The 26,638-nt window shown below is 38.7% G+C and overlaps 1 protein-coding gene across 14 annotated transcripts; it reads left to right on the top strand.

Moving 5' to 3' along the window:
* The first annotated feature begins 790 nt into the window (after window positions 1-790).
* Window positions 791-24,921, top strand: LOC111924569 (Y+L amino acid transporter 2-like). 14 transcript variants are annotated; one of them, XM_086883339.1, is made up of 14 exons: window positions 791-836; window positions 2,535-2,686; window positions 4,308-4,404; window positions 4,520-4,602; window positions 5,101-5,244; window positions 10,776-11,293; window positions 12,675-12,800; window positions 15,430-15,574; window positions 16,413-16,536; window positions 17,265-17,368; window positions 17,641-17,737; window positions 18,800-18,949; window positions 21,166-21,349; window positions 22,053-24,921. In XM_086883339.1, the coding sequence occupies exons 6-14, from the start codon at window positions 10,792-10,794 to the stop codon at window positions 22,142-22,144; spliced, it is 1,524 nt and encodes a 507-aa protein (XP_086739465.1). In that variant the 5' UTR covers window positions 791-836; window positions 2,535-2,686; window positions 4,308-4,404; window positions 4,520-4,602; window positions 5,101-5,244; window positions 10,776-10,791; the 3' UTR covers window positions 22,145-24,921. The 14 variants fall into 14 exon arrangements, with proteins under 14 accessions (XP_086739465.1, XP_086739497.1, XP_086739500.1 ...); XM_086883371.1 differs by lacking the exons at window positions 2,535-2,686; window positions 5,101-5,244; XM_086883374.1 differs by lacking the exons at window positions 2,535-2,686; window positions 5,101-5,244 and having other exon boundaries at window positions 4,483-4,602.
* Window positions 24,922-26,638: the final 1,717 nt, after the last annotated feature.

The following is a 26,638-nucleotide window of genomic DNA, read 5'->3' as shown; positions in this document are numbered from 1 at the left end:
TTTGCTGTTTATACACATCCTTTCCTTTCATCTCACAGGACTGAGACATCCCATCTTAGCTTGGCATGTTGGTTTTTCTCCTGCCATCTGCACTTAGAAAAATCTAGGTGTTCTTTCCTAGGGCTGTTCTGCTGTGTGAATAATAAACTTTCTTCCTTAAGCCATGCTGGTGTGCATACAGGAGACGAGTGGTAGGTGGGAGGAAGTTTACATTGTGTTTTTACAGGATTTTTTTATTGTTTTGGTTTTGGTTTTTTTCCCATTTTGTTGCCAGAGCAAGTGGCTCAGACCACTGTATAAGAAAAATATTAGTCCAAAGAGGAGCCCAAGAGCAAGGAGGACACTGTGCTTGTCATCTTTGTTCAGTTCAGAGGTGATATAGTAGAAAGGCTGCAACTATAGCATTTTACATTGTGTGGTTATAACCACTTCAGCTAATCTTGAAATCATAGTAGGGTGAGATCCAGAAAGAATTTACGTAGGGGCATCCTCAGTTAATACCTCTTGAACATTTCCTTGGTCATCTGCCTTGCCTTTGTCACCTGCCATCTTACCACCCCTTACCTTTGTCATCTGCCATAAATACTTCTCATGTCATGTTGCTAGATCTTTTAACTTTTATCTCAATTTTATTTTTGGTATTTACATAACGAACAGTAGCTGGGTCTGTGCACAGATCAATCATGCCCTGCCTGGCCACACTGGAAGTAATGTGCAGGGGTCTCTTCTGCTATGACCTGCCTTGACCTTCTCCAGATCACATCTCTGCTGTCCTTTTTTTTGTCTGAAGGATGGTAGCATGTTGAGGCACAGATGGGGCCACCAGAGAGGAAAAGGTACGTGGAATTTTTTTTCAGTTCGTTTCACAAGACCTTAGTGACTTTATCTAGATGACCTCAAAACTAGTTAAAAAATTACTTGCTTTAATTTGTCAGAACATAGCACAGGCAGATTATTTTTGAAAGCACTAATAAATAATTTCTATTTCTGCTCAGGCTGTCTAAAATTTGAGGAAATCCAAACTCTGCATACAAGAACAGTGAAGTTTACCTAAATTACCATATAGAAAAGAGCAGATAAATGAAAACTCCTAAGTGATGGCTGTTTCAAAACCTATGGAGATGTGCTTCAATGTATAGTTTATTGGATAGGAGGGGTTTAAAATTGTTTCTAATAAAGTATGTTTTGGACATAAACTGGATATTTGCCTTTTATCCTGCTTGCTGGAGTCTGTAAAACTAAAGTTAGATAGCTGAAACCAGGGCTATGGTGCAATGAATGCTTGTGCTTTTCCTGGAGCAGACCTAATGATGTCTAGCAGGGGAGAGAACTGAGGAAAGGTGGTGCCAGAACTGTGTGTTTCACTGCACATCACATTTTAAGAGACAGTTGTTCATTATTATTGGTGCTTAAAATAAGATTTGTGTCTTGCAAGGTAGCAAAGTAACATTTCTTCGATGTGTGTCCAAAATTCATCAGGTATTAGGAACTTTCTTGAGGACCCACTGTCAGACAGCTATGTGAGGGAAAAGGGCATCCTGCAGCTTTCAAAGGCTCCCTGCTGACTCCTGCCTGTCTGTACAGAACTTGCTTGGTTTCACTTAATTGCAGTGATAAATGTGGCCCTATGGAGTCACATTCAGGAATGGTGCTGTCACACTGCTGCAATCAATGTGGGCTGTTCCTCTACGTGTGCTATCACCCTGAGGTGGCACAGTTGCAGAAAAAGTAATTTTCTTTCCCCAGCTCTGAAAATGCCCGTCTGTAAGGCCATGAGCATTCCAGCCAAAGACCAGCCCTCCAAGGAAACCCTGAGACCATTCAGTATAAAAACTTGGGCCAATCTCCCTCTTTCCTTGGACCCTGAGCCTCCCTCCATGATGGACTACAATCATAGAATAGTTCAGGTTAGAAGGGACCACTAAGGCTCAGCTAGTCCAGCCCTTCTGCCACGGTCAGGGACATCTTCAACTAGATCAGATTGCTCAGAGCCCTGTCCAGAATGACCTGGAATGTTTCTAGGGCATCAGACAGTACCACTCTGGGCAGCATCACCCTGTCCTCTCCAATGTGTTAGGCACACACAGGTATCCTTAAGTGAAAGAGGGAAAGAGGCAGCCACAGCTGGGGCTACAGAGATAGCAGCAAGGGCATTTAGGAGAGTGATTTGGGGTCATCATGAGGGAAAAGAGGTGAAGGTTGTATGCTCGGCCACACAGAGTGAAGGGTGTGTGGAGGTGACAGACATGAGAGTCAATATGAGCAGTCTGACACTTCTGTTGTTTTACAGTTGTTTTAACAGTATTCTGTACAGTCCTCATTTCTTCCTTGCAATTCCTAACAGATTTTCCTTCTTTTTCATTCCAAGGGGAAATGCTACTGATGTTTCAAACTGACAGAAAAAGCTTTTCTCTGAGTCATAATAGCTCACTGAAAGCCTTTCAAAATGTGCACATAGAAATGTCTTTCTACATGTACATGGGGGAAATAGAAACATAGGACTACACATATTATTTTGTGTTTGTTTGCATTAGATTTTGTATGGTATTTTAGCACCTTGTCACTTAGTAGTGGCTGCTCCTTGTGTTCTGCTCCCATACCTGAAGTTAACATGGTTGGAAGAAGTTTGTTGGTCTGTGAGCCAACACCTTCATGGTTCAACCTCCTTCACCAACTTCACGGTGAGGTAAGTAAAGATCTGATTTTACCAAGATGACACAGATGGTAGCCTTTGTCATTCAGAGTCTTGCAGCTAATGGTAAAAGGGTGTTTGGCAGTGTGTTTTCAACCAGGGTTCAGTGTAAGTGCATGTGTTGTGGATGAGGACAGTAGGGGCCTGTGCTGGCTGACGCACAGAGGGCAGAGTTAAGGAGGAAGCAAAGGACTTGGCAGGGGCACCACAGAGCTGTTTGCTGCAGCTGAGCAATGGTATGAATGAAGAGGGCTCTGGAAATAATTGAACTAGTCTTGTTTCCAGTGTGCAGTATGAAAAGCCTTTCTGTAATGGAAGTGTGGGCAAGAAACCAGAAAATGCCACAGGTTTATTCAGGCAAGCGTGCCTTATTTTGCTGTTCAAAAAGGAATTGCATGTTTATATGTAACAAGAGAAACAAAAAAAATTACTGTGAACAGTAAGTTAGTACAGGAGAAGCCTCACTGCAAACATTCTTATCAAATCCTGAAATACTGTAAAAATGAGTAAGAAAAACTTGTTACAGAGGCACATTAACTTCTTCACATTATCCATCCTTCTCACTTAAAATGCAAGATTAAATGTAATCTTCCTTGGCAAAGGGACTTTTAGATTTTGTGTTTACAGTATAAATGTTCAAGAAAAATCCTTTTCATGCCCAGTGCATGCTTTATGATTGCTCAATGTTGATTTATGTGCTGTTCCTGTAAATCTATGGCAAATATCCAGTCGTGTGTAACCATGAGGGTCAGACCAATAGAAATACGGGAGGCATTAATGAAGAAAAGACTCTTTTTCATGTTCCAGCATGCAGCTTCTACAGGCTTGAAACAAAGAACTGAGGCTGGCTCAGGAGTGGCATAAATGGACAATATAAAGGTGCTCTGATAGCAGAGTCCCTCAGTATGACACACAATCAGAAAACCAGTTTGGTGCCCCAAATCAGAAACAGGACAAACTCAAGTTCTAATTTCAGAGTGGAAGTAATTATGCAGTCTTGAAAATATGCATTCTGGATTTTAGGCTATGGTTTGTTAACATTGCCCTGGCAGAAGAAAAAAGACTTTGAGATGGCAGAGGCCCTGATTAAGGAACATGGTTCTCAGCCTCTCTGTTTTTCCAATAAGGAACAACATCTCTGCAAAACAATCCTGTTGCCAAAGTGCTTTTGCCACGTAAAAATGTACGTAACCACGAACTTGCAGGCAGCTGGAATTGTGCAATCTTTTCAGGCAGACTTAGAGAGCTCTCATCCTTCATAGATAAAACAGCTTGAAAGCTGTTTACTAAAAGAATTTGTCCTATACCTGCTTTGAATAGGGTTTTAAGGAAGCACAGCCATTCTGTGTAAACATTAACATTATACCTGTCTCAATCTATCACAAAAGGCATGTTTATATAAGATGTTACTTTAAAATGAAGAAATAAGAGGAGCTCTGGCTTATAAAAAAAAGACTTGTGGTTTTTTTATTATTCTTTTTGGTCACCGTGGATTACAGAATGGAACGTGCAACGTGATTCTACGCTCCTGCTTGTTTCTTAGTTGGACTGCTCAGGCGTATTGGAAGGATATCTGTGCTTGGATTCAAATATTTTATTTTTCTGTGTGGATTAGTGGTCCAACCTGATGAAGTGCTGTTATCTGGTGCCTCAGCTCTAGTGACAAGACTCTTGACCTGCTGGATCAGCTCCTTCCAGGTGCCCTTTGGCACGTGAGTACATCTTTCTTCACGGAAAACAAAAATCCCAAGTTAGTACTCTTGCATTCATTAACTTTTCACTCTGCCCAGGAGATTTTATTTTCTGGATGTTTTCTTGTTTCATTAGACATTATGCTGTATACCATACTGGCTTTGCTAAAGGACATCATAGGACAAATATTATTTCAGAAGACTAAGTGAATACACTGGGTAAATAATTTCTTTGCTTATTTTTAGCTTAGATTTTTTTTTTAAACTTGTTGATCTGGTTGATCTTAATTTAATTCAATACCAGATCAACCTGTTTTGGGTCTCATGCATCATCTATAAAAGACACAGGTCTATAATTCTGAAGTTAAGAAAAATAATTGAGTTGATTAATATTTAACAAGGCATAGGTTAAACTTAGAAGAAAATTTGGGGAAAAAAAACCAAAAATATTTGTTTTTTTGAAATTAAATAATGCCTATGATTTTCAGTTAACTGCAGCTCTTTGCTAGTCTGCCCCATCTGAAAGACTTTCTGATTTAGCAAGTTGTGCCACTAGAATAAACATCTTTGTGTAGTGTTAGTAAAAATTGCATTGTGGCTTTCTAAATCATAAAGAAAGAATTAGACTGCATTATTATTCATGGTTTCAGTGACACATGGATGAAGGATTTTTTTTTTCCCCAAACTTTCCTTTTATTTCTATCACAATTTTCCTAGGAATAGAGAGCAGCTGTTGCCTGCTTCTGCCTAATGACCTCAGTTGAGGCTGTTTGGAAAAAACCACATTCCAGAAGAGTCTGAGATCTTTCTTGAAAGCTCTCATTGATTCTAATGTTCATGCTACTGTAATAAAAATAGCAGGTAAGGCAAGGCTAAATGGAGAGTGAGAGACGAGGCTATTCATATTACCCATCCTGGTGAAATAGAGTTGTTTATTTAGAGCAGCAGCCTGGGAGGCACTGTTCTGTTACAGCAGCCTTTCTGCTAAAGGAAGCAAGCATATCACCTACCCTCTGGTAAGCTGCTAACTTCTTTTTAATAGCTCCTTAAATTTGGGCTACAGTAGCTTTTTTCTCAAATCTCCTCTTTGATTTGCTTTGGAATGGGAATGGAGTGCTGGGGGCGGAGCAAGTCCCTCCTGTGGGAAAGCCGGTCTGTGACCATAGTAATGCCTTTGGAGCGTGTGAAGCAATAATTCATTGAATATTTTTATAAACATAGAAATTGAAAACCAAAAGGAAGTATGCTTGTTTCCTATTGAGTGAGAAATGTTTGTTTCAGATGAGATCAAAGTGGATTTTTGTTGCTGTTGTTCGAGTTTTTAGTATTATAATTTCTGAGAGTATTTGAGTTTATGCTGTTTCCTCATACTGCATAATCTTGTTTTGTTTGCTTTCCTCATCCGGAAATGTCCAACAGTACAATTTGCCATGAATACTCCCTTTGAGACCTGTTGATGCTCATACTCAGTAGTAGTCTTTTGAAGTTTGAACTACACGTTTTTGGTCATGTTGAAAACTGCTTGCTCATCTGATTTCATGTTCCAATAGCTATTAATATAAATGTATATGGGGTTTTTAACTTTTGGTTAATCTTCTACAGGCAGGAGAAAACTGCCCAGAATATACTTGAAGAAAGTAAGAGATTGCTCATGACTTTTGCAATGGCTATGCAAAATCTATATTGATACATTTTCTACATGCATATTGATTTCTAATACCCATATAATTAAAATATGCTAGGTTTTAATTTTATATGTTATTCTTAATCTCTCTAGTTTTCTGACTGAAACTAGAAAATATTGTGAGTTTATCAGTTTTCTTAGCTGGTTTGACTTGGCCTGGTTCACTGGTGGCATAGCACACTTTCATTATTGAGAAATTTTGTGGAGGTAGACATAATTCACTGAAAGAAAAGACCACAAAATGAGATATAAATTTGATGTCCATGTTCCAACATCTTTCAGAGGAGGTGACTTTCTAAATGCCCTCATCTTCCAAGGGAATCTGCTGAAGGCAACAATAATTTGTCTCTGATACCTTACAGATTTACTAATATTTCTTGAATTAAAAGATGAGAATTGCTAAATGCTCTAACAGATAGGGGCACCTCAGTCCCTCTGGAAGATTATGGAGCAGTTTGTGAGACTTCACAAGTCTGTGAGTTCCTGTGGAACTACATAAGCACTTCCCTGACCGAGCCTTGCTGAATCATTTGGCAGAGGTGAATTATCCCTTCAGAAGGAAGTTGTCACTCATGAAGTGTAGACCCCTGAATAATGGGAAGTGTCTGAGAAAATCCTCCCCTGCCAAACCAGCTCAATAGTAATTTATGGAAGAACTGTTTTTGATTTCAGCTCTACTTTTCAACTACTATCAACTTGTCCCTTCCTCCTTCACTTTTCTGTATGACTTTTGGCAGAGGATCAAGTAAGAAAGAGCTACTGAGAATTACCTGAATATGGTGTTACTGTTTTCTTTAATTTCTCAGGTTTCAGTCTCCAAGGTCCTTTCTGTTGCTCTTTGCACATCTGGGAGGTAAACATGAAGGTGCAAAGGATTTAGGGCCGTTTTGGCTGTCTGGGCTCTCAAGGCACTGTGCTTTCCCTGAGAGGAAAATTTCCCTCCATTTATTGGAAGAGTCCCTAAGGGAAAGGAAAATCTGCCTGAAAACAGAGTTCTGAAGTTGTGTAACAGAGCTCACTTCCTGACACAAGGCAGAGGCAAGTGTTGGCAGCTGTGTCATCCAGCCTGCTGTGTCCTCGGAGGCACACTGGCACATTGATTCCAGAAACCAATAGCTCTTTCTGCTCATCCCAGTCTGTGGGACCAAGACAGCAAGGACCTTCCTTAGCATCAGAAAGCTTTTAAGCTTTACTCCTCAGACTTCATGCTCAAGAGTTACTAAAAATACCTGTACTGGTATTTTTGCTGCCATAAAATTTTATCATCACAATACCCAACCATTTTAAAGCAGGATGCAAAGAACCTCAGTTTTTTAATTACTGCATAAATTTAAACTTCCTGGTCTCAGGTCTCTGACTGCTAGAAGCTTCACCATAAATGTTTGTCATCTACTATAATACAGGATTTTACAACTGAAAATGGCCACCCCTGTAAGAAATCACCTTATTACAGCTCTGATGGTTGTCCCCACCCAATAAGCTCTCTCAGTAGCTTTTGCTGTCTCTCACTTGGATTATATGCATCCTCAAAATCTGACCTAGATGTCCAAATGATGGAGAAGAGCTATTAAAGCATTCTTGAACATGTAAGCTTCTCAGCTAAAGCTTCTTGGCACACCAGTTTGAGGCAGAGGCAACAGTGATGGTCCCAGAAAGAGGACATGGTGGCATGAGGATGAAGTGATGACAGTAGGACAGGACTGTTGACCAGGTTCAGTAGGAGAAAATGTAACAGCAATAAATGCTTTATACACTTGACAAAAAAAAATATTCTTTTGCTATTGTACAGGGAGATCTGTACAGGAGACTATTTCCGATATTCCACGTGTTTTCTTAATAGCAGTAATACTTTGCTGAGAACAAGCATGAGTCATGACTCAGAGAATCTTGATTATTTAAGAAAGACATAATCTTGAATAAAGAAATCAGTAACTGCTCCAACATTTTTATGTCACTGAATGAAATCAGTGCATTGTCAAACTGCTGGAAATAATACCATTGTCTTGGTGGAGAAGGACAGACAGAGGCTGTTTCAGGTGATATAAATTAATAGTGAAGTTACATATCTTTGTTGTGGAAACTGAATCTCTTACCCTTTGATTCTCAGGCCATACCTATTTGTAGATTTATTTGAGTGTCTGGGTAAAAATTTTGCTCATGTGACATGTCTCAAAGTACTGAATTTTGAACTGTTTCTTCTACTTGTTTTTCTTTCATAATGGTTTCATCCACACTCACTTATTTATGGAAGAAATACTTCCCTACTCAGCTCTGGTTACACATTTTTAGAAATCGGAAATAATCTTTTGGTAGCGCAAGAGATAAGAGAAAAATATGCAAAACATGGTGTTACTTAAGAAAACAATTTAAACTTTACCTTTGTGCTTTCATGAATGCTGCAGATTGTAAAAGTGCTACTAGGCTTTGGTGGCATTGCCAGTTTAAATTATCAAATTCCCTTTAGCTAGCCAGCCATCTGTACTAGACATCAAAGTTCAGGTTTGATACCATGTACCCAAGTTACCTGTACCTACCAATTACTTGATGCATTCTTTTTTACAGGAAAATAACTGTATCTTACTTACCGGTGAGGCTTCATTTCAGGAAAAGTGATAGCTGCTGGGTTTGATCACTGCTTGCATAGCTCCACTTTCCCATCACCTGGGTAGCAACTGCATTTTAAATTCCCACATCCTTGAGCTGTCCCAACTGAAATATCTTTGCATTTCAGCTCACAGCCAGAACATGCATTTAAAAATCTGGAAAAAAAAAATTAAAAAGTTGTACATCAAGCATAAGAAGCACAAGATAATTTTAAACCAGCTATGATGAAAAAGGAGTATTAATACAGAATTGTGCCCAGATTTTTAGCATGCTGCTATCATGATAAATTCTCCAAATAGCTGCCATCATGGGAGGGGTTTCTGCCAATATTTCACATAGCCATTGAGAAAAGAAATGGAGACAGGAAGTTCTGGAAGTATTGGCTTGTATTTTGGGGCTGGGAGGGTGACTTTTTCCTCCTTTCTGTCACACAGAAGGAAACAGGTGAGGGTTATAAGGAATTTAAAAGAAGATGTATGAATGCTGTATTGGATGCATGAAATTTCTCTCTGCAAACCAGGATAATGCCTTTTATTCATAGAGGGATGATGTGAGAAGTAAGAGGAGTCACTTGAGTGTGTGAGGAGGAGGTCAGAAAAAAAAAAAAGGAGACTGCAGTCATGCTTGGGCACTTTTGACAAGAGTTAATATTTAACTTTATTCCAGTGTTCCCACAGTGTTCCTGTGGTTAAAGAACGTGCCATTGGGATGAGAAAAGCATTTAATCTTTAAAGAGAATTTGGCATCTTTTAATTTTTAATACTCAAGAAGTCTTGCTTGCTATTTGATCAATTAAGAAAGTAAGTTGCATCAAAAAACCCGGGAAAGAACACATTGAATTATAATATATTCAGGGTTGCTGAAACAGTCATACTTTATAAAGGAAAGCAGACCTTTCAGGATGTTTGGGGAGGGCAGATGGTTTTAAACTGGCCATTGACCCACGTTTTAACATAAATTGTGAATCACATGTAATATGTAAATGTAGTGTGTAAACATTTGTAATCAAATGGGTTTTGTTTTGCCAGTGTTTCATGGATGAGCTTTGTTCTACTAAGAAAACTTGGATCTAAGTCATAGAATTTTGAGGAAGGTATCTTCAGAAGTTCTTTATAGTGTGTGTGGAGGGGGGAAGGGAAAGAGTAACAAACGTCTTTTGAGACAGACACCAAAAATTAACTGTTGGTCTAAGGACCCTTATCCATCAGCAGGACCCAAGAAGTGGGACAGCCACAGCAGTCCTGGGTTCCTCATCCCCAGGGACCTCAGCCCCGGAGCTGTGCATGTGTGCATCACACGCACATCGGTGCACTGATCCATGGAGCTATGCAGTTAGGTCATTTTTGCCAGCTCCCAGCATATTTGGATCTTGTCCTGCAAGCACCAGAGGGAGATGCTTTACAGGCATGTTTTTTTGGACTCTCTCATACAGAGGCATTCCAGGGACAGAGTGTTCCAGACTCAATCCCTGTGAATGTTAGTGGCTTCTCCTGAGAAGTCAAGTGAGGTTAATAGCTAACCAAGCTGCAATATTCACTGCAGCAGCAGTCTCATCTCTGGGAGCAGTAAAACTCTTTTTTTACCCTTACATTAACATTTACCTTGTGAAATTAGAGGTTTTGAGGCTCCTTTTCTGTCTTTTCTCTGGTGTTCCCCAGCAGAACAGTTTTCAAGTGAATGTCATTTGATGAAACAAATAATAATGAAATTAAAATTCTTTCTGGGATAAGAACAAATTTTAGGAAGAGGTATTCTTAGAGAGGACACTCCAGCTGTATGAGAATGTATTACCAGGGATACAGTGTCTCCTTCCTTAAAATATTTTCAATAACATAACATAGAATTACAATTCAAGACAAATAATAATAGTGAACTGAGAGTTAACAGGCTTCAGAATCTATCACCAAAGACAGTGGCTTCATATTTATCCATTGAAAAGATATGCAACCATAAAAGTTAAGAAAATTCACTAGCGTGCTGTTCCTGTATTGCAAGGTAAAATCAGGCAAAATAGTTTTCTTTGCATCATTTATGCCTTGTATGTTAATTATCTTATCCATGTTTCTGATGCATTAAAAAATATGTTCTCTCCTCTTGCTTTCAGGTGATGTGATTTGAAGATGCCAGCCCCTTGGCAAATATGCTGCGATAAAAAGTCCAGAACTAGAAATGCAAAAGCTGAAATGGACAATATGGCAGAGACAAGTGAAAAAATGCAGATGAAAAAAGAAATCACGTTACTAAATGGAGTTTCCTTAATTGTAGGGAACATGATTGGCTCTGGCATATTTGTATCACCCAGAGGTGTTTTAATGTACAGTGCTTCCTATGGACTCTCACTCGTCATCTGGGCGCTTGGTGGGATTTTTTCCCTGTTTGGAGCTTTGTGTTACGTTGAACTGGGAACATCCATTGTGAAATCTGGAGGCAGTTATGCCTATATTCTGGAGGCATTTGGGGCCTTTGTGGCCTTCATCAGACTCTGGTCTTCCTTGCTAATTATCGAACCAACAACTCAGGCAGTGATAGCAATCACATTTGCTAACTATATTGTTCAGCCAATTTTCCCCCATTGTGAACCGCCGTATGATGCAGTCAGGTTGATTGCAGCTGCATGTATATGTAAGTAGTGATTGCTAGAAGTTAAGAACTGTAACTGTATGTAGCCAGAAGGGGTTTTTCTAAATTTATATTTCTTTGAATTCTGTGAAAATAATTATTAAGCTATCTAAAACATGTTCTTAGAAACTAATAATTTTTTATTCAGATGTATTGTGTTTGGGGCTGGTATTACTAGAGAGGGAGAAGAGGATTACAACAATTTGGCAGGGAGAAATTGTGACTGTTGATTAAAGATACATGGATGTCTATGGTTTGCTGGCCTAACTGGCTGATAGGACACTGTCACATGCACAGATTCATTTATGAAAATGAAGGCAAGAAGTTCTTTGAGCATGTGTGGTTGCATGCTAGTGCCCTTACTATATAGAATGATTTCTAAATTATTTTCAATGTGAGCATTACAAAACATTTTTTCTTCCTTTCAAAACCAAAGTATAGATTATAGGCAGGTCAAAGAAGCAGAAGCAAAGACCAAGACTTCTAGATAAGAAATAGCTCACTTTGATCCATGCTTGGGAGCACTCTAGGTCACCATGCCACATTTGTTCTGCTCTCTTCTCCATCAGCTGGGCTTTACCTGGTGCCAATGCACACCATTACCTTTCCTCATTTACCTCTGTTCTGAATCATGGGATTGCAAGAGGGAGAAGTTGCCTGTGATATCATGTGTGTGTGCTAGAGTGAGAGCAGATGGGCACTGACCTGCTGCCAGCCAAGGGACAAACCTGACTGCAGGGAATATGGCAAAAGGAGGAAAGGAAAACTGGCTGATCCCACCCGCTCTCTGCAACCAACTGCTTTGGTATTTTTGTTAGATTCTGTAAAAACTGTAGATTCTGTAAAAAACATCGAAAGGATGCTGTAAGTATGTGCTATGCAGTCTTCAGACTCAGGGCCAAAATGTGAATGACACAACTTCAAACCCATGAGCACAGAGTAATAGCTTGCTCAATTCAGTGTCTTGTCACAGCATGCAAACTGTTTCTGTGCAGAAATTGTCCTTATTCTATACCTAAATTAGAGCTTAACTCAGCATGAAGAAATTTATGATATACAGGATATAAAGAAATGAATGTGAACAACTTCGTTGAGTTTAATAAAATGTAAATATTATTTAAAAGGAAAAGAAGTCCTAAAATTCAAAAACTGATGTGTTTTGTCTTACCTACTGTCATGGAAACAGTGTTCTTCAGAAAACCATTGTGTAAATTTTAAACCAGGTATTTCATTTTAATAAATCCGTGTGGTCCTGAAGTGGAGAAATTTGATTCTGTTTTACCTCTTAAAAGAGGAGTGGTATCTGAAAAGGTGCGTTTGAAATATGGCTTAAGTGATGTTAAACATCCAGTGCTTTTTTCATGCATATTCTTTTTCTTTGCAGGTTCCTTAACATTTATTAATTGTGTTAATGTAAAGTGGGGTACCCGTGTACAAGATGTTTTCACATATGCAAAAGTTATGGCTCTTATCTTGGTGATATCTGTTGGTCTTTACAAAATTGGTAAAGGTAAGAATAATTTTCATTTACGTAAATTCTATGAAATGAACCATATATGAGTTTCAAAATCCACATAGGGAGATCCTTAAGACTTAAATATGAAGTGTTATTTATTGTGGAAAAACAAAAGTCTGCCTTAGGAAGATCAGATGTATTTTCTGGCTTGTTAAGCAATAGGGGATTAATTATTGAGGCCAAGTTCTGCGCTGCTTGGTCTGAATACCAAATAGCAGCTGAATTGGCATCACTTTACTGCTGACTAGTTTAAAGTCAGCCTCGGTGTTGACTCATGCATTACCTGTCCTATAACAGGACAGGAACAGAAGTTGTATTGCTTCTCACAGTTCCCCCCACCACCATTCTTGCCCTACCTCACCCCACTGGCACCACCCCCAGCCAGGGGGTGATGACCAGAGAGGGTGAATCGTAGGTGGGGTTTGTGGGAGGGCATGTTTGTTCTAGAAACAGAGGAGAAGAGTGTAACAGTGCAGTTCTGTGAATCACTGTGGTATGGTGTTACTGTGAGGCATCACAGGGCAGCTGAGCCACCTCCTATCAGCAATAACTGGACTGAACTGAACACACTAAAAAGCTGGAGAGCAGTTTATTCTGGTGCCACCTCAGAGCTTTGCATATGGCAGTAGATTTGATTTTATTAATTTGGGCCTCTGGCACAGTGAAGTCTCTTCCAGTTTTAGCTCTGCTGGTTAGATTATTAAGGTTTTTACATTTTCATTTCCTTTGAAATTCTTAAATTGTATAGCCGTTTTATCTTTGTTCAGTTGAAATAAAAGTGGTTTACCCTCTTCAGTTTAGGAATTATCATTTTCTCCTGCTAAATTAACTTATAAATCCTAACAAGCATGCTTACTATTCCATGTTTGCTGGCCTCCTTTCCTTGGTGGCAGTTGCATCAGCTGTTACACTGTAAAGCTACATTAGACTTTAGGAAAGCATTTTTGTTTAGCCATTACCCCTGCATGTCAGTTGGCACCAGCTGGCTGAAGTCCAAAGAAACCTGGACAACCAAGCCCAGTCCTAAGGGCAGAGATGTGAAGATTCAGAGAAGCAGCATTGCTTAAGGGTCCCAGTTGCATGAAGGAGTAGTTCCCCTCACAAAACTGCTCGAGTTTTGCAAAAGTGTGATTCTGTGATGTCACCTCTGTAGCAGCATTGCCCCTGCTTTCAAATTGCCTCTTTCAAAATTGCCTCCTGTCCTGCTCACTGGTGTGCTGTTGGACCCAGGGGCTGCTCCCTCTGGTCCCACATACGGCCCCTTTGTTTCCTCTGCATTGCTCTGGGGGCTCAGGGAGGGTTAAAGCACAGAAAAAACATTATGGTGAGGCACACAAAATGCTGACAGCTTTTACTGGCAGTAAAGGCCTCACCTCTGCTTTGTTGAAGCAGAACCAAGCACTTAAATACAGGAAAGACTGTGAGGAGGAATGATGCAGACTTCTGGAGGAAGCTGTGATCAGGTCAATGACCCTTTTAAATTCAGCAGCTGTTTAAATTAAAAGAACAGTTATGATGTTTTAGCCCCTTCATATTCTTTCTGATGTGCTTGGATATACTTCTTGTGCTAAAGGACTGTAAATATATCTGATTTTGAATATGAGCTGTCTTTAGCCAAAGGAAAAAAAAAAAAAAAAACCGAAAATCTTTTCTTGAACATTTTGGATTTTTCTTTCTTTTATCTTCCAACCATTTTCTTCTGCAAAGTATGTGTACATCTTATAGCTTCTCTTCTTTGGATCAGACTCCTGATCTTCGATACTGAATCTTTTGATACTACTTTTGTAGTATCTATAAACTCCTTAGTTGAATCAGTGCTTTCATTTTACAAAAAAAAGACGTTACTTTCTTTCCTAATTGAGTTTTCAGCATGTTTCTGTCAGTTCTTAATACTTAACTCACTTCCATTTTCACTAGACAGCAGACTTTCCTTCTGCAAACTAAGGCCTTTCTTCCCCTTTCCAGGATGGCAGTGAAGGCTTATGCAGTTTCACCAACATTTCGCCTATTTTGCAGCATTCTGCAGGCTGTCATCTCAACCGATGGAGCTAAACTACAGCAGAATTTTGAAAGGAAAGATTTTTAATCTCTTCTCTTAGTTCTGGGGAACAGCCTTGTGGGTCAGAGCATCCTACTGAAAACCACGCCTAAAGGAGGTCCCCCTCTAGTGGCCACTAATTCATCCGGTGAAAATAAAAGCACAGCTGTTAGGAAGAAATAGGAGAGAGAGATTCAGGAACTGAAACTGGGTTTGCCAAGTACCTCATCCTGGCTGCCAGGGTACTGCATGCCCTTGGTATGGCTCCCTCCTTCGGTAGGGTCAGCAGTAATGTCAGAAGAGGACTGTGAATTCTGGTAGGATTACAAAAGTCACATCCAAAGAACAATCATGTGAAAATGTTCTGTTTCCTCCCTGCACAAGTGTAGCTGTCTAAACATCTGCCTGAAATTCTCCTGTTTGTTAAGTAAAAATGTAAGTTGTGTACTTTTAGATACAGTGATCAAACCTGGATGCAGTGGGGAGTTATTTCCTTTTGGTTAGCTGACACTTCAGGTGTAGTGCCCTTCTAAGTTGCAATCCTTGAAAAATGTAACAGGCAATTGGCACCTGCCATTTGTACAGGGGAAACGGAAAACCTGAGAGCTCCATTCGAGAGCTCAGCAACAAACCCAGGGATGATCGCCCTGGCTCTCTACTCTGCCCTCTTCTCCTACTCAGGATGGGACACACTCAACTATGTCACCGAGGAAATGCAGAATCCTGAGAGGTAAACACATGCTTTTCCTTTGAATCACTGGCAGGTGATGGCAGGACAAACCACTCTGTATCTGTTTCTGACTGGAAATTAGTTATTTTCTCTTCAAAAACCTTATTTTTTTCAAATGAAGGAGTAAGTAGGAGAGCTCTTTCTGATTATTCTGTTCATTTATCAGTTGTATCACACTAATAAATCATTTACGTGTATATATGTATTTTACATCTTACACTTTGGACTACAATTTTTAGAGGAGAACAAATCCCTGCTGAAAGCAAAGAAAAGCAAAGGTGCATCTAGCCCTCTAAAATTCCCTGCTTCTTTTCAGTTCAGCAGAATTATTTTTCCAAGATATTTTTTGCCACCAGTAGAGTAAGACTGTGTCAGATTTATGACTTTTATGATGTGATCTTCAGCATTACTGTTTATGGGAAAATATCACCTCCTCCCTTCTCTAGGGATGTCAGCCCTGTTGAGTTGTGTGCATCAGCCATTCAAGCTGAAGGAAAAAAATGCCACAATCAAGAAAATACCAAAGTCTGCACTTAAATCTCATTATTTGAGAGCTCTCTTAAATTGCTGTATATAACAGACTGTGTATTAAATTTACATGTATTAATGTTTTAAGGTTTGGATTTTTTAAACTTGTGACAGACACACAGGCAACAAACTAAGCTTTTTATGGAATTGTTTCACACATGGCTGCATGTTATTTTGTCATCCCATGATTCAAAATGATGGATTACAAGACATGATAGAGATAAAAAACGCTTGAATCTGGGAACAATCTTCTATTTAAGTATTTCTCATTTAAGTAACATGAAGTAATTTTTCCATTTTGCTTTTTCAGGAACCTACCTCTTTCTATTGCAATTTCAATGCCTATTGTAGCTGTTATTTACTTATTGACTAATGTAGCATACTATGTAGTGTTGGACATGTCAGCTCTCCTCACAAGTGATGCCGTGGCTGTGGTAAGTTGTGGAACATAACCCAAACAAAAAACACTACAGGAAAATTTCAGGTAGCATGCTTGACAAACAACTGAAATATTGTCATGCTCAAGGCTGCTTAAAATACCTTTTTCATGTAACAGTACCAGTATTTTAGAAGATGCATATCAAGAACGTATCTATATAAATATGCTCTTGAAAAATCATCTTGTATACTCTGCAAATCCTGCTCTTAACACTACATCATAGGAAAGATGCTTTTGCCAGGATCAGAGAGCTATAGAAATTCTGGGTGGTTGAAGAACCATTTTTTTTTGTTATCATTCTAATGCACAGTATGCAATGTTTAATGCACAGCCACAGCAATATTTTCAACACAGAAGTGTGCGCTGAAATGTTTTTTTAAAACCTTATCATTACTTGATACAGAAATAAAATGATAATTCATGGATTACTACAGCTGGGATTTGTCAGAATACTTTTAAGCCAATACATCATCTTCTTTTCCATCATTGAATGAATCTAGGCTTAGAATTTATTTTTTTTAATCTTTTTTGGTATATCTGCCAATTTTATTTCGATGCTGGTCAGCTCTTCCAAATTCTAATTTCCTAAGTAATTTTTGGGTGCCATAAAAATGCATGGGCTATGACACTACATTTGGGATGATGTGTTTTCATGAGAGTTCCTCAGGATTATCCATATGCCTAACACAGTGGGCCTCACCATTATTTTTTTTTCTGTTACAGACATTTGGAGGTGAAACCCTTAGTCACGCCAAGTGGATAATTCCTATAGCTGTGGCCATGTCTTGCTATAGTGGCTTAAACTCATCAATTATTGCAGCATCTCGGTATGAAATCTAAGATTTATTTTAAATAATTGAAAAGGAGTTATTAATAAGCATTCTTTACTAATGTTTGATAATTTTTGCCATGCCAAGTCATTCATTTATGGAGGTATTGTTACAATCAGATGTCTTTTCATGACCAGCACCATTTGACAAACTAAAGCCACTTGAGAAGAGAGCAGCACTTACAACAGAGTAATAAAAAGATTCTTTCTTTGCTTTGTCAGGAAGCAAAAAGCCACTGCTATGGTTGAGTTTCCTTAGTCTTTTTTTAGGCTTTTCTATGTTGGAGCCAGGGAAGGACACCTCCCTGTCAGTCTGAGCTTGATTCACGTTAAGTGCTTCACACCAGTCCCTGCTCTCCTGTTCAATGTAAGTGACACCCCAGCCTCGTGCCTGGCTGGGGTAGTTGGGGTTTGGACCTGGGGTAAAACATCTCTGCTCTGCCCTGGACTTCTCACAGGCTTCTCCTGCCCTGGAGACATCTTCTGCAAATGCCCACAACTTCTAAAACTCATTGAAGGGGTGGGAGTGGTGTTATTTTGTATGACAGAGGTTTTTTTTCAGTGAAAAGAGAATGGCTTGATTCATGTTCATAAGCTCTCCAAACAATATTAGAGAGAAGTACAATAGCATTGCTGAGAAAACAAAGAATGGCTAAATATGTAATGGTATAGACAGGAGCTGTTTAAGTCTTTAATGTGAGCTTTTAGAGTGTCACTGGAGGAGAATATGTCAAGAACATCTCTTTGTTCATCCACCCTGCCGTAGGCTGATGTTCTACCACTGCAGCTATAACAGGAGTGACAAAGCCCTTAAAATTAAATTTCTGCCATCAAATGCCTATAGCTCTGTTAATTTTTTACTACTGTTACTATGCAAATGAGATCTTGTGACACAAAATTGTAGATCTATGAGTTATAGCATTAGTGGAAATTATTTTCATAAACAATCCACATATTTGATCATGCATTTTATTTGGTGTCTGCCATTGCCCCATATTTATGAATATTCATATAATTTATGAATAAATTATCATACTGATCTTGTTTGACATTAAATAATTTACTAAAATTTATAATCTCACTATGAAGACTCTTCTCACAGGGTTTCTGTTTGCACTAGTAAGATGATTTTTACTCTCTTAATATACCACCATTCACATTTTTCATGTGGAAAGTGGAATTTTTTTCTGCTATTTTGTCTGTTAAAATAGACATTGAATTCCTGATGGTTTAGGTCTTTCTGTGCAGGCAGTATAGCACACCTGCAGGGAACCAAAGTTATTCTAGTGATCTCAGTTTTTGAGTGGACTGGGTACTTTCAAGGATCTGCTATCCCAAACCCATACAAATAGGTTGGAAACAGGCCAGTTAATAACTTTACTCTGATTTTATTTTTGCATTAAAAGGTCTTTGTTTTTGTTATCTCTAGGGCTTAATGACTTTGCTTTATCTCCTTGTGGAAGATGTTTTCCTCCTTATTAATTACTACTGCTTCAACTACTGGCTCTTTGTGGGTTTATCTATTGCAGGACTAATATATTTGAGATATACTCAACCACATAGACCACGGCCTGTTAAAGTAAGTAAAAAAGACAGGAAGAAATCTCTAAAAGCCATCTATTGCATGTGTTTATATGATCTTTAATATCACAACCATAACAGTACCAGTTGTGTTATAGATTTATTAGCCGTATAAATTCTTTCTAAATACAAGATGAAGAAGCAAAACCCATCAGAGTCCACAAGAACATCAGTTCCGGTAGTTTTCCTGTGATATTGAAATGATATATACCATTTTTTATTTTTTTTTTATTCAGACTTATAATATATTTTGTTTCAAAACAAATAAGGAATAGGAAAATTTCTGGGGTTCTTAGCCCATCCTGGATGAATAGCAGACCTCAGTAGAGCTGGTGATGGATGCTCCAGAGAGATTAATAGTCTGATCAAACCTACATGATTTAACAAACACAGTAAAATCCCTCCAAAGCCCATAAATGTCCACAATTCTGCCCACACAGAAGTTAGCTTAAATAATCAAATATATTTTGAATATTCCCTCCCACTGCATAGTGGTCATAGACAGTAAAATGCAAGTTTAATGCTTGACCTAGAAGAGCATTTGACTATCAGTTAGACAAGGGAGACTGCACAGAAACAAAGTGTGCCTAAAACCTGTTTCTAGTGTTAATCCAGTGATTTTCCAGGAAGGAAGGATGGAAACACAGCAGGCATACAAAACCATGCACTGGCTCCATTTGCTGGCTCCACAGCCTGCATTTTGGCTCTGCAGTGATGCAGTAAAAATCAAGAGAATTACAAATTAACACCCCCCAAACATTTCTTCTTTGTCAATCTCTCTTCCTAGACTCCTGCATCATTTTCATAAACACATTTTTTTTCCATATAAGTGTAACATCCTGATTAAGTTTAAAAAAGATTCAAACAAACATAAAACATCCTAAGCACTTGCTGCTAGAAACCTTCTCAATTTTCCACAGCAGACTCAGTTTTCCTGAAGCATGTTCACACCCAATTTCCAAACTTTCCCACAGAATATGTGGAAGATAAAGATTAAATCTTGCCTTATTAGCAGTTTTGCTTCTGACTCTGCTAAGGATTAGAGTCAGATTATACACCATGGCTGTTTAATTCCTGTCAGTATTTGCCAACTTAGTCAACTTCACATACACCATTTCCTTTTTTGAAATGTAGCAGTTGGTTTTTATCAACTTACATTTTTAACCTTTATAAGCATTTATACCAGTAAACTCTCACCAATTTCAGCTGGTATTCAAATGTTAACTCCTGGGTCCTTGAGAAGGCTCACTCCTAGAGACATTAAAAAAAAAAAAAAGTGAAAAAATCCATAAAGAAGTTATTGAAACTTTCATAGAATCATAGAATCATAAAATGTTAAGGTTTGGAAGGGACCATAAAGATCACCTAGTCCTAACCATCCCTGCCACAGGCAGGGAGAATTTCCACCAGAACAAGTTGCTCAAGGATTTATCCAACTGAGCCTTGAACTACTTGGGGCATACACAACCTCCCTGGGCAACCTGTTCCAGTGTCTCACCACTTTCACAGTAGAGAATTTCTTCCTAACCTAACCTAAATTTCCCCCCTTTCAGTTTGTACCCATTACTCCATGTCCTGTCACTACAGTTCCCGACAAAGAATCCCTCTCCAGCTTTCCTGTAGGTCCCCTTAAGACGCTGGAATGTTGCTATGAGGTGTCCATGCAACCTTTTTTCTTTTTGGTTGAACAGCCCCAACTTTCTCAACCTGCTCTTGCAGGGAAGGTGCTCCAGTCTTCTTATCAGCTTTGTGGCCCAACTTTCCTTGTTTGTGATATGATACTTGTTAAGTGCCCACACAAAATGGTTGTAAATCTGTCCATTAGTTCTACAACTTCAAGATGGTAATTGAAGGTCTAGTGAGCTAGTTCCCAACCAAAACCACATGTGAAAATCCAGAACTGAAGCTGGAGAGAAAGCTACCCATTACTTAAAATATTTCTTTCAAAGGTTGATCCTTTACTAATTGTAAAGCAACTGGGTTTATGCAGGCCTGAAAAAAATAAAATAGTCAGATTCTCAGTGTGTACCAAATAAGAGGCTCTCAGCAGTGTACACAGAAGCTAAAAAAATATGCTGACTGTAAGCAGTCAAAAGATTCAGTACATACTTTTATTATTGATATGTCTAACTTTAATCTGCAAAGCCTGAATTTTTACAATAGAGTATTTGTTGCATCTTTTAACAAATGCTGTAATTTTTTTTGTCTTCACAGCTTAGCCTCTTCTTCCCTATAGTATATTGTCTATGTTCCCTATTCCTGGTTATAGTGCCTCTCTACAGTGATACAATCAATTCCCTTATTGGTGTTGGTATTGCCCTCTCAGGCATACCTGCATATTATTTGGGAGTCTATCTGCCAGTTGAAAAACGACCTAAATGTCTACTTTGGCTCTCTGGTAAGTAACATCATGTCCCAGTCACCATGACAAAACTTTGGTCAGAAGAAGGAGAAAATAATTTTTCCTAAAATTCTTTTCTTTATAAGTTTTGCTATGATTTGGTATATGGCATGTCTGAGATCATCTACTTTATCTCATGGTCCTGAAAACAAAACCATGCTTACCTGTACAAAACAGTCCAATATGTAGATGTCATATGGTCATCTGATATTTGTGGTGCTGAGCCTTTGCAGTATGAGCCTCAATAAAAAGGATTGTGAATACTAAACCTAAGCATTTTAAAGGAAGGCAGAAATACCAGAACATCTTTGCTTCACTTTCTATCCAAGGAAACAATCCAAATCAGATGAGTCCACAGATTTTCAGAAACAATGAAATAATTAAATATGGGCTTGAAGGGTGGTTGTCAGTCCTCAAATTGAGGCAGTCTTGAAAAGAAAATCTTTAATATTTTTATTTATTATATTTTTAATTCAGCTATCAATTCAATGAAAATGTTGATGAAAATCTGATTAAACAAGAATTTCAGTTTCGTTATTGACTCATTTTGCCTTTATCTATTTATAACATATGCTTAATTCTATTCATTAAGGTGTTCCAAGATTTTCCTAGTATCTGTGTAGTGTTTTCAAATCCTCAAAATCCAGATGTATGTCTAAGATACATTATAAATTTCTCTCACACATTTTTGCCAGTACAGCTACAACAACGAAGTATGTTCAGATGCTCTTCTACTGTGCTCTGTCAGACCTGGACATAGACGTGGAACCCACAGCAGCCAAGAGTAAATAGAGTTGCCTCTATGTTGAGAATTGTGCCTTGACATCTCCTATCTGGAACAATTTTTATCATCTGAAGTTCTCCCCAAATGTTCAGTCATACTAGAGCACTAAGCACTGTTCTGTGCATCAGTCTGATGTCAGTTAAGTCGTGATGGTTTTATAAAACACTATGTTTTCCAGGATTTCTTTTTAAAATTCTGTTTGTTAATAGTGAGTTATCATGTGACATTTTAAAGCTATAAAGCACTTAATGAACATTTATTAGTGAAGTGCTAAATATTAAAGGCAAAAGAAAAGTAAAAAATATTAGATCAGATCTTCGAAAGACTCAAAAACTGAGTTTGAAAGCAGAAACCATAGTGTTCGTCTAAAAATATAGCTAAATTCTTAGCCAAAGTGAAAAAAATATATAATTCTTGCTGGTAGATATGCTTTAAGTCAATGTAATATTCGTGTTAAAGTATTCTAATGCATAATTCCTGGTATACATAGTTTACCAAAAGCAGACAACCAAAGGGTTTGGTCATTTAAGCTAAGTGTGAGAAATTCTAATTTGATGACAGTCCACATTCATTATTCATTTGTAGGAAATGTATTTCCAACAAACAAATGATACCATTGTACAGAAGTACTTTTACTTTCCAGCAGAACATTCTGCCATGGCATTGAAGGCACTGAGTCACATTCCAGCTAGTGTATATTCAGGGAAAACACTTCACCTTCTCAGACGGTCTTTTGCTTGCCTGGAAGTATCAGAAGTGTGATCCCATTAATCATACTGATTTTTCCACAGCAGAACTTACTCAAGAAATTCACAAGAACAAATTAAAAACTGACATTTTTCAAAATTCCTTGAGCCCCTTCTTAACCCTTGAGACTCACCAGTTTCTGCTGGCAATGTAACCTGCAGGTCTCCTACTGAGCACACAGGGAGCCTCCAGATGGGTCTTCACACCACACATTGTGCCTGTTGCACAGTACCCAGCACAGACACTTGCAATGGACAAGTGCACCCATCAGTGGGTGCCATGAAAGAAAAGGGCAGTTAAGAACTAGGGATGTTCTCTTGAACGTTGCATTTTTCAGGGTGACACACAAGAATGTGCAACTAGTCCTAATTCTTAGCCTCCTGAAATGGAAAATATAATAAGTGTTGTTAGTAAACCAGCCTTGCAACCTAGACCTTCAAATTCTTCAGCTCTAATATGGTTTGCTGATATGCAGTACCATTCGCAATCCTTGTTGGCAAGTCATACCTCCTTTCTGTTTTTATATTTAAAAGTAACATATTTTGTTTCTAATTTGAATTTCACCATTCCTCTTCAATTAACCTTAACTAAGGTAATTTAATCTTACAGTAGCTTCTAGAACTGTTGTGTATTATTGATGTCTGCTCAGAGAAAGAGCGATGGAACAGGCAATTTTTACTATTTAAGCCTCTCTTCACTCCCTCCCCACACTGCAAAGTCATTTGGAAGATTGTAATTTCGTGCATCTGGGGTGTAGTTTAGTTTGCCCAGCTCAGAACCACATACTCTTCACACTCAACACATGTCTCTGGTACAGTATAGCACCACTGTGATCCTGCCCTATGATTGTACAGAAATTCTGCATTTTCACCTCATCTCTTGCAAAGCACTGGTTGGTGACAGAGCTGTGGTTCAGAGACAAAGACAGAGTACAAACCCTCCAGCGCAAAGCTGACCCTCTGCCTCCACAGAGTTCAAAGTCATGCTGGGTACTGAGCCATGTCACACCAAGACAGCACTGTACCATCCTCTGAAGTTTTCCAGTGCAGGACCAAAGTTTCTAAATTATTTGGGTCACCTGAGGTGACATCTTAGGTGGTAACAAGCAGGCATTACAGGAATGCAATAAGAGCTATGAAATATGAACATTTCCAAACAAAAGTCTGAGCTGAGAAACTCCTTTCATTGTCTGTTCTTTGCCAAAACCTTTTTTTTTGCATGACTCTGTATATTTGTTCTGGCTGGGATAGAGTTAATTTTCCCCACAGCAGCCCTCAAGGATGTGCTTTTCATTGCTGGCTGGAAAGGTGTTGATAACACACCAGTGCTTTGGCCATCGCTGAGCAGTGCTGGCACAGCATCAGCGCTGTCTCCCCAACATTCCACTCCCCATCAGTAGGCTGGGAAGATCCTGGGAGGGGACACAGCTGACCCAAATTAACCAAAGGGGTTTTCCATACCGTGTGACATCAGCTTAGAAAAGTAGGAGGAAGGTGGGGCATTTGTTGGTTTCAAAGTTTGCCTTCTGGAGAAATCACTATCCATGCTGAAGCCCCACTTCCCAGGATGTGGTTGGACAATGCTCTCTTTTCTGATAGAAAATAGAGATTAAATTTTTTTCCCTCTTTGTTTGTGCACACACAAACTTTTTCTTTTGCTTTAGTAAACTACTTTATCCCAACCTACAAGTTGTTTTCCATCTTATTTTCTCTTCCCTGTCCCATTGAGAAGGGGGAGTGATGGAGCAGCTTCATGGGCACTGGGAGTCCAACAAAGGTCAACTCAGCACAGCCTTTTGACTTTCTGGGCATGATGCACAAGCCTTTGTTTTGTTTCTGGACAGAAGAAGAGTAATAGTCAGATACAAGTTTATAAATGTAAATAAAAGTACTGAAATTCTCTGGACGTTGGAATCTCAGAAATGTTAATGTGATTGTTGATTTTTCACTCCTTACAAATGTAAGTTATTGTCAAATATCTAAAGCAAGTCGTAGATGCTGAAAGTGTTTAAACAAATAAACATTTGATTCTTGGCAAATGCTATAGCTGTGTGGCTTTAAAGCATAAATATTATACTGTGAGATAAATTTACCCTGCTTCACATCTCACCAGCTGGATTGCCAGGAGAGAAGTTAGACTAACTCTTCTTTGTGTTCTCTATATATCAATTAAAAAAGCCTTTATGGAAGAAAGAATTTCTAGTTGGTCTCAGATGAGACATATAAGCAATTCAAGCACTTTCTTGCTCTAGGAGTTAATATTTATTCTTCTACATTATTACATTATTCACAGATGCTCAATTACACAGCGAGACGATAAACCATTTCACTTTTTCAGAGACAGTCTTGGCACCTAGGCTAAGTATCTCTTCACTAAATATCAAAATATTAGGAGGGGGCTGTTTGAAATCTAGTTTGGCAGCTGGCTTCTCTCTGGTGGAAGAGACTGGGATGTGGACCACACTGAGAACCTCTGGAGGATGCAGCCCCTGGAGGTGAAGGCTCGGCAGTAGCCTGCCAGACTGCAGGGACAAGAGACCCTGGTAAAGAGCCCATATGCAGAGCTTGGGAAGGACCTTTCAGGACCAAAAGCTGGGCTGATACAGTATGAGAGGATAATACTAGCTCTTATTTAGAATTAAGAACATACGGGATTCTTGCTTCTTACAGAAAGTCACAGCTCTTTAAATAAAAAGAGGAGGATTGGTATCAGATGCCATTTCTGTATCAGCAAAGGAAAACAAGCTGCTGTTGGTAGAGGAAGCACTGTCAGCCATAGCAAGTCTGAAGATACCTGGGCTTTGCATGAGCCTGAAGAGGCATAAGGGCTGTTGTGTGTTCCCTGGCTACAGAGGTGAGGTAATCCCTTCATACATCACACAGGGTGAGGATATAGAGGCGTGAAACTATCTGAGATTGCACAACTGGACACTGGGACAGGTCACAGCTCTGTTACACTCTGGAAGATGAAAGGCCTTCACCACATGTGAAACTTGAAACTGAAGGTACTTCCTAATATATTTCTTGAAATTTACCTTCATTGTGTAACCGAAACTTAAGAAGTATTGCACAATTTTTCAATCTGTACTACGAACTTTGTCAAGTCCCTATTTTGGTAAGTTAGCAGGTTTTGTTCCCATTTTTTTCTGTATGATTGATTTTTTGACTTAGGAGGAGTGACAGCCAGGCAACTATATGAAGTTCCACAATTTTATAAGCTGCTCAAAAGCTCTAAAATTGAAATAAAAGAAAGTGAATAAGAAAAATAAAATGCAAACCTAAATATGCCACACAGTAAGGGGAAAATTATCTATTTTGTCTTGTACATCAAGAGCCTTGATTATTAACACAAGAAAAATTTATAAATACTTATTTAGGAGCACACAATTAATGTATTGGAAGTTACTGAAAAACAAAAGATAAGTGGGCCACTGAAATGTCTGGTTATTAGCTACCTTGAAAGGTCAATATTAGCATCAAAAGAATGAAGTGGAATTTCAGTTGCATGACCATGGGTTTGAAGCATGAGTGGTCAACATTAAAGAAAATGATCAAGAGTTGATCTTCTTAGAAAGAATAAATGAAAATTAATCTGTTCATGCTACAATTCAGTTAAAAAAACAGTAGAAATGAGTAGGTGTTTAAACAGCTGTTCATCCAAAATGTTCTGTCTGTGAAGTGATAGAAATGAATACAGTTCAGCATACACAGAGAACAAAGATCAATTCAGCAATATATTTACATAATGCTCAGAAA

This window comes from Cyanistes caeruleus, chromosome 1, assembly GCF_971803275.1.
Source record: "Cyanistes caeruleus chromosome 1, bCyaCae1.hap1.1, whole genome shotgun sequence".
Taxonomy (NCBI): domain Eukaryota; kingdom Metazoa; phylum Chordata; class Aves; order Passeriformes; family Paridae; genus Cyanistes; species Cyanistes caeruleus.
Note: the sequence above shows the minus strand (reverse complement) of the source record. Positions and strands in the feature narration are given on the sequence as shown.

Bases quoted from the DNA above. Each gene is read 5' to 3' on its own strand.
- LOC111924569 (XM_086883347.1), top strand. From the start codon at position 10,792: ATGCCAGCCCCTTGGCAAATATGCTGCGATAAAAAGTCCAGAACTAGA. The intron at 18,950-21,165 runs GTAAGTAAAAAA...TTGTCTTCACAG, and splicing joins ATAGACCACGGCCTGTTAAA to CTTAGCCTCTTCTTCCCTAT. The intron at 21,350-22,052 runs GTAAGTAACATC...TTGCCAGTACAG, and splicing joins ATGTCTACTTTGGCTCTCTG to CTACAACAACGAAGTATGTT.